At 33.4% G+C, this 12,289-nt stretch overlaps 1 protein-coding gene across 3 annotated transcripts in view; it reads right to left on the bottom strand.

Annotated features, from left to right (window-relative positions):
* The window catches only part of FSTL5 (follistatin like 5), a 271,451-nt gene that overhangs the window by 66,683 nt on the left and 192,479 nt on the right, over nt 1-12,289 (bottom strand). For all 3 annotated transcript variants that reach the window (XM_054295663.1, XM_054295662.1, XM_054295664.1), the window contains one exon: nt 1,730-1,850. In XM_054295663.1, coding sequence (XP_054151638.1) covers nt 1,730-1,850 — 121 coding nt within the window. The remainder of the gene's footprint in view (nt 1-1,729; nt 1,851-12,289) is intronic.

The raw sequence follows: 12,289 nt of genomic DNA, 5'->3' as shown, positions 1-12,289 counted from the left end.
ATGCGCTGAACTGAGACAAACATGAATTCAAGAATATTTTAACTCTTGCTATGCACCTCTGGGGGATTATTTACACATTGGGATTGGCCAGGAATGTGCTGATAAGAATATAATTTTGTGAATAATTTAGGGTAAACCAAACCTCATAAAACAGGAGGATGTTGGTCAAGAACTCACTAATATGTTCAGCTTGCCAAGAACTCTGCTATGTCTTCAGGAATTAAAATATTAATAAACTGCACATCAGACTTCACACTAGTTTAGCCAGTAATTGCTATCTGGCTCTTTAAATGACAGAAAATAATCCCAGAAGAAAAATTTGGAGGAAAATATGTTGATGCCATTTTCCCATTACCTTGGGGACAACATTCTATGTACAAGATGTTGTGGTTCAGGAGGGGAAGAAACTAGGGGAAAAAAGTTGAAATACATGGATAGAGAAATATTAAAAGCCAGCTTCCTGGACAAACATAACAGCAAAGACAAAATGTTTATAAAACCACAAACTAGCACTAAGTGTCAAATGAATTTAAAATGTGAAGATATTAAGAACAGAAAAGGGGGGAAAGGCTATTAAAAGAAGAAAAATCAAATTAAAAGCCAAACTAATTTTGGGAGCTGTATTTCATATGGATATACATGAAAGATAAGAATAAAAGAAAATATTTCAGCATTCTCAGATGTTAAAAAAAGTCAGCCAAATAAGGGCTTATGCAACTCATTAACAGCTAACAAAACAAAGAATGATGGTAACAGCAGTGGCCAGGAAACTAGGGCTAGAGTATGCCTCAGGAGAGAAATACAGCCTCTTAATGCAAAGTAAATTTGGAGAAGATTGAGGTCAAACATGATTCTGGATAGGATTAAACAACAACATGGAATGACAAACACTGGTAGTTTACAGCAGAGAAGGGAGTCTTAAGAGTCAAAGAAAATTTGAATTGAAATAACCTGAAAGCACTGTCAGAAAAAAAAAAGTCACTAAACCTCAGAGATGATAAAGCAGACCCTTCATCAGAGGAAAAAATCTCTTAAAATACTTTAGGAAATAAATTGCATATAAGAAAAAAGAGAGGGTAAATCAGCTTGAGAGAAGGTAAAGGCCTGTCTTCAGGGCACCAATAAGAAAGCAGTTAAGTTTTGTCCAAGTACAGAATTCAATGAAGTGTTACCTGGAACTCGAACAGATGTAGGAAAATGTAAAGATCAAGTTTCAAAACCCAGGTGCCTCAAGCTAATCTACTAAAATCACGGGTAGATTTCAATAACATAAATGTGAATTTAGAAGCCTACATCAATTACAAAACCTTCAGGGAAGTGCATTCTATTAATCTTATATTCAACAAAATATTCTTAACACAAGAAACTTAAACATTTATTTTTCTCAGCATGTTCCCCAGGCTACTAAATTAATACTAAAACCTACTTCATCTGTGTGTCTATTTATATATAAACCACTTAATGTTTTGCCTAACATCCGAGGTGCAAAGCAAGACCTCTGGACTATCTTTACACCTTTTAATAGTTATTATTCTATGGAAGGACTAAGTTTAAATTATTGTGTTTCATTATTTTTAAGGTTATTTGAAGGAGATCAATGAAGAAAAAATTATATACCTTTTTCTATTAAGATGTAACAAAACATAAAAAAATGTAGGAAAGAAACAACTGATCTGCTTAACAAAATTCAGGTTTCTTATGACTTGATAATTAGAACATTTTTCCTTACCAGTCACTTGGAGAATATGAGTTTGATAGAGCTTATCATACCCATCAGCATAGCAGGTGTAATTTCCCATATGAGTTGTGGTAACCTTAGTGATGTACAGGGACCCATCATCTCCAAAATCCTACCAGGAAAGATTAAAAACAAGGTTATCATAATTAAACACACATCTCTACAGTAATTATGCTCATCATCTCAGCAACAAAGCTGTGATGCAAATATCAGACATCTCACATCACAAATATTAAACCAGCATATCTGACAGTAATCTGAAATTCAAATATTTGACTTGTGACTGGTGGAGTTGTTTAATCTTGCTACATATATTGTGACTGTAAAAGAAAACACAACTTTTATTTTAACAACTAGATAAACTCAGCAGAAGCAATATGTTTACTTAGCTATGACAGTTATTTGCAGAAGAAAAGCTGCTGAGAATTCCATCCGACCAGAGAGAAAAACTAAATCTATGCAAAAATTACCAAGTTAAATGACATCCTGTGGAAGTGTTGTGATCCTTTGTAATGAGCAGACATGACAAAAAAAAAATCTCGTTTTTCTTCAATTCTTCTCATTAGATTCACTGATACATTACAGAAGCACTACCGCTGTAAACTGATTTCAGGGATCTGGGATTCCTGAAAGGAAATGTTTGTGATCAAGACTGAGGCAAAAGAGGTTTTTAGTACATTATCATCTAGTTCTTCTTTTGGCACTGGGTCCCATGCCAGCTCAGCAAAAGGTCAATATTTTCTCCTTTCTTTTGCTGCTGATATAGTCCTGAAACTCTGTAGACCTTCAAACATTTGGAGCAGATCCAATTCTGGGATGGCTTCATCTTTTCTTATCTGCACATTCAAATAGAGTCTCCAGGTTCTTCCTGGGTCACCTGTCATTCTTTACACTTTTTTCTTTTTATTTGAGTTATGTCAAGAGCTCCTTGTTCATTAATACAGGCTTCTTGCTGCTTTTAATTTACTGTTCACTGTGAAAGCCTGTTCTTGAGCATAGAGGAGGTCATCCTTGAAAACCAACCATCTCTCTTAGACCCCTTTTATTTTCAGCATGATCTTCTATGGAATTCTTCTAAGCACATCCTTGAACAGGCTGAAGTCTCCTTTCCTGAAGTCCTTTGTTGTATTGCTTTTTGCCCTGCTGTCTCCTCTTAGGCTCTTTGACTCAGCCATCTCATGGTCACTGTAGCCAAGGTCGTCCTCACCTTCACATCCTCAACCAGTTCTTCCTTATTTTTTACTTCACAAACTTTGTAACCTTCTCTATAAAGTCCTCAAATCCATGAAGACTTTATCAAAAGCTTGCAAAACCAAAAACTTCAGTTACAATACCTCAGTCACTGTAAATTGCAGGGTAAAAGAACTTTAACAGAAAATATTACTATGCGCTGCTTTATTCTTACATTCTGTCCTTTGGATCTTAAAAATGAGAAATACTGGGCTACATTAACCTCTGGTTCATTATGACTATTCTTGCATTCTTCCATGATCTCACCTACAACTTTTCCAACTTATTGGGATTTATTTTTTTCAGTTCTCAGTTTCCAGTTTTTATTCTTACTCAGAGAACACAAATCTCTATGAAATTCCTTTTAATTTCTCAGTTTTCTTTCTTTAAATACACTCAAGATATTATTCAAAAAACATGTGTCTCTCTGGTCTCTCTGTACTTCCTCATCCAAAGATGTGTGGGCAGCTAAATTTCACATTTCACAACTCTGTGCTTCCAATGGTTCTGGCTAGTGGTACCATGGGAGAACAAAACAACACGCCTGAAAAATAAACCCACCTGGTAATAATATCAATAACTTGACTTCCTCAAGATAACTACAGGTTTCTATATTAGCACTTTGGTTAAACAGAGAATATTTCTACCAGATCTTTAATATACCATTACATGTTACAACTGCAAAGATCAAAAAAGGCACCCTCTTTAAGACTTCATTTTTAACTGATGATGCAAATCAGCGCAATTCCCCTTCAGAACAACCCACCCAACTAACTTCAAAAATCTTCCTTATTGGATATTTTGACTTTGTCTCTTTCTAAAATACATGAAGCAGAAGATCAATTTACTTTTCCCCCTTTACTAGCTGAACACACGTTTTCAAAGTGTTCTTCTTCAACAGCATTATTAGTGGAAGATGAAAGAACAGCTTTTCAAAAGAGCCACACTACAGGTACTTACAGTTTATCTGTAAAATGGGTTTTGTTATTACTATTTGGAATTTTTTGCCTAATCTCTGCCACAGATATTTGAGAATAAAATAGGGCAGTGGATGGAGTGTAGAAAAATTCAGCTGTTACAATGCAGTCTGGAGACTAGTTTAATTTAACATTCCTTATGATAAATTATTAGATATTGCTTTGAAGCATACCTACCTGTTTCAGCTCTTTAATTGATTCATTGTGGCATATGATATCCTTAGGTACCATTGCTATTTTCTAAGTAAATGTGTGCCTGTGCATGGTTTCTCCCTTCTTTTTCATAGAAACCATGGATGAAACACTCCTGTGGTTATTTTATATTAGTATTTCAATAGAAGTCACACATGATGACTCTCAGAGAGTTAGAATTTTATGGACAGTATGTTTTGTCGGTGGTGGTGAGCTTTGTCTGGTTGTTTGGTTTGTTTTTTTTTACAACTACAAAATAAATGTCCTCAGCTTATTGTTATACTGAGTTCAATGTTTGTTTTGTTAATTAAAGCAAACCACTCAATACAAAGTGAACTTAATGTTGTAAGCAGCATTTGAAAAGGAATGGTGCAGTACAAACAGAGCTACTTGACACTGCATGTTGACCAGTATTTAGTGTTTTATTGACTAACTCACAAGCTGAGTAATTTAAAAAAACCCTGTATCTATACTGACACACAGACATCTTTGAAACAGAGCCTTCAAAATCAACAGCAACAAATACAGAAAAGTGGGGGTTTTTTACGTTTTGGAAAATATATTTGATGACAGTAAAAAAGAAGAAATTGCTACAAGCTCAATTTTTGTTCTCCTACTGTTCACATAGGAATGACAAGGTAATTCTAAAATTACATTGAGAAACTCTAATTATTTTTGTCATACATGAAAAGATAGAATTGAATAATTACCTTAACAATGCTTCAGCTGCAATTCTGTTCTCCTGAAGAACTTGACATTTCACAAATCATAATATATGTTACAAATAATGAGCAAAATAATAAAGAAAGACTTCAATTTGATAGTGAATCTTTGCTTTTCTCTCTTGCTGTTTATAAAACAGAAATGAAAGGTGATTTTTTGTTTTGAATCAGCAATTATATCCTTAGGGTTTATAAACCACTTTCATATGCTAACACTTTGCATATGAGAGAATTTATGACCATTTTCCAGCATTTCTTCATTAACAGCTCTAGGAAGACTGTTCCTTGCTTTCTCCCTACAGGAGAACATATAATGAAACAGACTGCTTGAATTTGTTCATCATCAGAGAAGCTAGGAGTATTTTTGTTTTGGTCTGTGCCATTTGGGTTTTTCTCTTTTTTTTTCCAGCATTTTTTTGCCCATACTTTGCTTTCCTAAAAAGCTTTTTGGGGGTTTTGGCTTTGTATAAATAAATTTTTAAAAAATAAAGTACATGGGATATGTGAACTGAAGATGTGAGTCCTTACTTACATTATCCTCAAACAGAAAAAAAAAATAGTTTTTTGTGTTCTTAATAAATGAATTAGTGAACACCAAATATTATGAATTCATGCTTTTTCATATTCTCTTTATTTCTATTTGCAGTCTTTAACAAATCCACAACAAAGGAAAAAATATATTGTTTGGACCCTTCTTTATTGATTGTTATCAATAGTAGTTAAATTATAATGATAACTCCCTGGGTGGGGGCATTTTCCTTAGTTTTAAAGGAAAATCTTGATTTTTTTAATGGGGAAAGGCAAAAAACCCCACGTCATCTGTCTCTGAGCTGATCAGGTAGAAAATCTGAAGCTAAAAATTAAAATTTTGTATTGGTTTGCTAGGGGAAGGCTGTACCAATAACCGAAACCAGACAGTCTCAGAACAATAGTTGTTTGCTTGTAAAACACAACCAGTACACACATTTCCTTTTATTTCCTGTACATCCTCCCAAGCTTTCTGCATTTTATTTCAGTCAACTCATGGAAGTACCAGTAATACTAATGTCACATTCTTGCTCATATTTTACAGGTTTTTCCGTACCTCTGACTTCCTTTTATTACAAGGACACAGAGAGTAGATATCCTTTTGAAGGTTAACTGAAAACATTTTAAAAAACAATTATTTATGTATGGTTCATTTGCCAGACAAAATCAGCTCAGGCTTTTTGTGCTAATGTCAATGCTACGACTATTTTCTAAGTAATCAGTTTCTCTGTTCACACTGACAAAGCAATGCAACTCTGCACTTTACTACTGACTGTCACAAAGAAATTATATTCCACAAAGAATCCTGAGAAAAATTGCATTTGGCAGAAATCCAAGATTTTTTTAAAGTTTTCCTTCTAGATTAAGAGGGAAAACAAATCCTACATTTCATAAGCACAAATTCTGCAAACCTTCTCTCAGTCTTAAATTTTACAGCGACAATAAGAACAAATCATGAATCTAGCAAGGGTCCACTGGTTGAAGAATCAGCCTGAGAGAAAATAGCAAATCATGCCAAAGCTTAAAGAAGGGAAGTGCACAGTCTAACATAAACACTAGTACAGTATATGCAGCAGAAAGTGATAAAATCTGAAAAGAAATTATGTTCTCAAGAATACAACATCAGACACCAATTCGTGACTGTTAATGCAGACTAGTTTTGGTCAAAGGAAATTAATCCTCCTAAGCTTCTTTTACAGTCATTTGAGAAAGCTCAGGGCAGCAAAATCCTTTTATGGGATCATTCAGTGGATCTGTCAGTGCTCACTATTTCAGCTGCCACCCACCTCTCTCTGCTGACCATGAAAACAAACTTCCTAGCTACAATTAGATATTCCAAGCATTTCATTGGTTTCCCTTTTCTTGACACTGGGGAGAACAGAAAGAAAAAAGCAAATAATGACTGAATTTTACAAAGTCTGTATCCCATTATCGCAAATAGCTTTACTAGCCTTACTATACTGATGATTGAGTAAAGTGGTGAACATTTGGTGAGTAATTCAGAACATCTAAATAAATCTCCCATGCTGAGAAAGTCTTCATGCATATCTTCCTAAACTTGTATTATATTACAAATGCTCAATGCAGAGGCCACCCTCTATTCTCGCTTCCTAAAATAAGACTTTGTAATGCATAAGCTCAGGCCAGTAGTTGAATTGAGAAGGATTTGGCTGTATTCAGCAAATCTGAGAAGAATATTATTTCTCTGACTAGAAATGAATACAATAACATTGTACCTGTTTAAATAATCAATTAGATGTGTATGATTTTCCCTTTATTCTCCGAGATATAGTAAGGACTGCAATTTCACTTCATGAGGAAATAGTAACAGCTAATAAATGGTAATATCCATTATTCTACATGAAACATGCAACTGCTTTGTGCTTTTCAAAAAATGTCAGTTGATTAAAAATTGGTTTTGCTATTTGGAAATCTAATAATGTTCCAACCTCTTAAGAACTTGAAGAGGGATAACACAGGAAAGTGACATAAAAGGCCTCAGTGCTAGATTACCAGTGAGAATAATGACTTCATTTGATATGCAGATGTGTAAAGAGAATTTGGAATTTTTTTCTTGTTTATGGCAGACACTAGACATAAGTGAGAGCTTTGCCAAAGTACTAGAGCTCTTGAGGCTAGCCATAAAACATCACTAACCTTTTACTTCCCCAAAAACTCCGTAATTTTACATTATCTTGTGATGAATTGGCAATAAGGACTGCTAATTTATTTAGACATTCAAAACCTCCAACTGAGTAGACGCAGTATATTTTAAATAGAAAATTCAGCATGCTCTGATACAGCTGTCTTTTTTATTGCTTCATGTTACATAGAGATCTTCAGAATGACTCATATACCATTTGACTTTTACTCCTTTTTAACAAACCAAATTGTTATATAATCAGATTTAATCAGATAAATCTATTTGACATTCATTCCTCACATATTTTTCAAGTTAAACTCATAACCAATGAAATGAATTTATAATACTTACTCAATTACCACAGTTTATTATCATTCCGCCAAACTGTGCCTTTTTTTTTTAATCAGCTTTAATTGTAGATATATTTATTATCACACTCCAAGCTAGTTCTGTAAAGAGAAACTAGCTTTGCACTATGCAGTTTACTTGGATCATATTTCAAAGTGTATCTAAGTGTTAGGAAGGCCCAGAGGAGCAGAAGTACTGATGTAATTTACTCTCTAAGGTGATTCAGTTTAGAATTCACTGAATATCCACTAAATTTTTCTGATTCTAAAAATATCACACTACATAATTATACTGTGCTAAGATTTAATCTGTTTTCAAATACTACAAACTATTCTGTTTTAATTTTATAAAGTTTATTGGAATTTTTGATCTTCCTACTGCATAAAACACTGGATTTCAGTTTTAGTTGCATCAGTCCAAAGCCCTTTTCTTATACTGAAAATAATTCATATCTTTGGTTCCTGAATTAGACTAATCTTGAAACAAAAAACCCACTTCATTTCACAGAAACTAAGTTCTCCAGATGTTTCTTTACAAAACTCAAGAGAATCTACAAAAAAAGGAAACAAACAATGCTTAAATTTTTGTGTTACTCAAATTTTTATCCAATTATTATCTAGGCTATCCCATGTATTTATGAATTATCCAGGAGGGAGACAGACAAGTAGGTAGAGGGTATTCAAAGTTTATGCAATCCACAAAAACCCAGTGGGATAAATTTTGGGTTGTCACAAACTCCTTTATGTACATGTGATAAACCAATAAACAGACAACAAAAATATCTTTTCAAACAACTTTTAAATATCTTGCAGACCAAAAAAAAAAACTAAACCAAAAAAGATAGAGATTTTTTGAGAATCTCCTAATATGTAGCAACTGAAAAGAGTGTATTGGGCTAAATGGCAGGCGAAAAAAAAGGAAACCTAGTACCTTAAAATGAGTTAAAAATCAGAATGATTCACTTTGGCCCATTCTTAGCATACTAGGGAGGAAAAAGGCCCATTATAAATCACAAAGTTTTTCTAAAGTTGATCTCTCATTTTAAATGCAGCATTAATATATGATCCAAAGACAACAGTACAAAGAAAACAGGGCCAGTCGCACATTACTTGGATTATTAGCACAATCCCACCTGAGTCAGTTTGTTATCCAGTATGTCATACAAGAAATAGGCACAAAGATGCTTAGAAAGACTCTGGATGCAGTTCCTACACTAAACTTTTTTTTTCAGCTATACACCTGATTACGTACAACAAAGTGAATGTCATCCATTCCTTGTCATCTTTTTCTCTTTTCTTATAAAATCAAAATATTGGCAGTTGGAATACCAGCACAGCAGCATCACTTAAGGGTTTAGCCAAGATTGACACATCCAATAATTCTGAAATATTATTCTTAGATCCTTTTAAATAAACAGAAAATTCCAGTCATTTGAACCAAGCACTCAGTACGAAACTGGAGTACTGAAAAAAGATAATGAATTTACGCTACTAAAATACTGAAAGCTGAGACAATTTACATTTAATACTAATCTTGGTTATCTAAGCTTTACACACACTGCCTTTGCTCAAACCACTAATACAACAATCCATGTCCATCAGTCTAATTCTTTATCACAAGAAATCTTAACTGGCAAGATTGATTCCTTGATATCAGTTAAAGAAAAGACACTTCAAGGTCATTGGCAGCAACCTTTCAATGTAAGCACAGAAACTATTTACACAGGGAAAATTCTTTGGGTTTTGCTTTGGAGTTAGGTTTTTTGTTTGTTTTGTTTTCTGTCTATACTGAAATGAATCGTGGTGTTTTTAGTCTCATTGTATCATCTGGTTCTGGTTCCTGGTCAGGATAACTGTAAGACAGGGGAAGAACATCCTGGTATAAAACAAGAAAAATTATGGTGTTCAAAAAGTTTTCAGAAAAAAAAAATAAGATTTTTCAGCATCTAGTGGCACTGACAAACATATTTTCTAGAGCTGTACCAAGTAGGACTTCTGTTCTTTTACTGATATGAAGCCAAGACATTATGATAAGCCCACAGGTATCACAATGGTTATTCATACACAAAGGCAATAGCATAATGCTGAACTAGCAAAACCTCATTACTTTCTATACATTATTAGCAAGAAGATATTTCTGTTTCTTCTTTCTGTTATGTCTGGTCTGTGTTCAAGCCATAAACCGAGGTTGGAAATTCCCCATTTCAAAAGGGATTGTGAATAGTCATAATAAATATTTTCTGGATGGTATTACCAATAAATATTGTTGATATTTAGACAGTTTGCTATTATTAAATGCTCATATTTGTTATACATAAAATATTTACTATATCCTGTTGCAGGGAAACTGTGTGTTATTTAAAAGCAAAGTACCTAATAGAGGTACACGAGATTCCCATGCATTACAATAGTTCTAAAAAAAAATTGAACACAAGTACTTTCAATTGCACAGTTTAAAAGTAAGACCACAAACTCCAGTTAAATGAAATGCTTATACAAAAATTAATATGCAAATGACAGTATCACACTGAGTCATGACCACATTCCTGTGCTCTCTTTAAATTAACAGGTTCCCTCTTCTGTGAGACATCCATTACTCCAATTTTACCACTGCTCTGCCAATCACAATACGCACTTTCTTCTGCTGCAACAATAGCTAACTCTTTGTTAACACACTTGAAGTTTCTACAAGATGTATCAAAATAATTTTAATTCTTAGTGGACCATTATTTGTCTCCTGTAAATAATTTTTGCTTTTCTTTTTTATGTAATGGGCCCAAAATTTTTTTAGAAATGCAAGTCCTTCACAAAATATGAAGCTATATACACTATATTTTCTTTTTTCACCCTTGTTCCTTGCTTTTATTTTAAAAAATGAGACGGTACTACTCATTAGAAAGATTATATGCTACTGTCACCATATAAAACTCTATCACTGAAATACCATAATATATTTTCCTTCTATACAGTACAGTCTTACTTTGGAAGACTGAAATATACAGAAATTCTTTTTCTCTAGCTAACCCCGGGTTTCAATTATATTTTACTCCAATTATAACTCTATCATTAGCTGTTGCCAACTAATCATAGAATCCATGTCAGAAATAAAGTGTCTATTAATACAGAGGGGTGGGAGAAAAGGCAGTTTTTTCTTCTCTGCCTTCCTTTTGACATGTTAATTGTTCAATAATCACAGGTTAAACTTCACTCTTTTTCATGAATGAATTTCTCGTCTGATGTTTTAACTATGTATATCATGTTAAAAATGTGAAGGCAAAACAGGATTTCAGTCATTTTTCATTAACTATAGGTTACAATAGCAGGAATTTCACAGAATTCATGGCATTTGCCAAATTGCTGCACAAGCTTTTAAGTGTCTTGTAGACAAAAGTCACTGATATTTTACTGTGCCAGAGTATGGCAATTCCATTTTTATTCTCATTAATACAAACAGGTCTGTAAAGACAGATTTTTGCCTAGAAGGAGCACATATTCTAGAAAGGAAGACATAACCCACTTAACAGAACTATTTGAAATAAAATGCTTAAAAAATGGACACACAAATCTGCTCTTAAACCAGACAAGATAACATACTTCAGATGAGAGTCATAAGACTATGTGATTTTATTAAGGTAGTCTGATATTTATTTTCTACGTAAAGAAAAAATATTTTTTCTCTTCAATACTTCAATTGAGTTTTTATATGCAAATGCTTATCATTTGAAAACATTACTATATTTCTCTTAAAAGTTCTAGAAGAAATATGTTAATCAGCCAAAACCAAAATATCCTTTCAGGTGCTTGTGAGTAACTGTCATAAAATCCAGTCCCTTCCACCCATCTTTACCCATAAAAGTATAATAAAGAATGCAGATTCAGTGACCCTCTGTAAACCCTCTGAATTCTCCTTACTCAAGGACAACTTTTTATATCAAACCAAATTGGATGTTATTTAGAAGCACTGTTTCAACTTACCTACTTCTGGTTGTAGTTTTAAGCCAAGCGTACACGAAAGGAAAATCAGATGGACATCATTAATAGATCTGTTTCCAAAATCATGCTAAATTAGGAAAATCTCCAGTTTCATTTATCATTCCTTTTGAATTGATCAATGAAAACATTCTGCCATGGATACAAAGGCTCTTGCACATACCCAAAGAGAAAAAGTTCTGAATGAGTCCTTTTGAAAAGGAAGCTCTAGATTATAAAGATAGCAATGTGAGAACATTACAAAAATGAAAAAGAAAAGAAGAATACACATGAAAGTGATAAAATTAACAGGTGAAAGAGAAATCAGTTTGAGCTAAAGTAGAACTAATTAAATTTAGATATGAATGGATACATGGTGTCAGGTTTATGAGTAGATAGATCACTGACCAATTTGATTCAGAGAAACGTTAAATATCTTCATT

This window comes from Melozone crissalis, unplaced genomic scaffold (assembly GCF_028551555.1).
Source record: "Melozone crissalis strain CALT ecotype California unplaced genomic scaffold, PUWL_Pcris_2 ptg000006l_1, whole genome shotgun sequence".
NCBI classification, from domain to species: domain Eukaryota; kingdom Metazoa; phylum Chordata; class Aves; order Passeriformes; family Passerellidae; genus Melozone; species Melozone crissalis.
The sequence above is the reverse complement of the archived record's forward strand: the minus strand, read 5'-3'. Positions and strand labels throughout refer to the sequence as shown.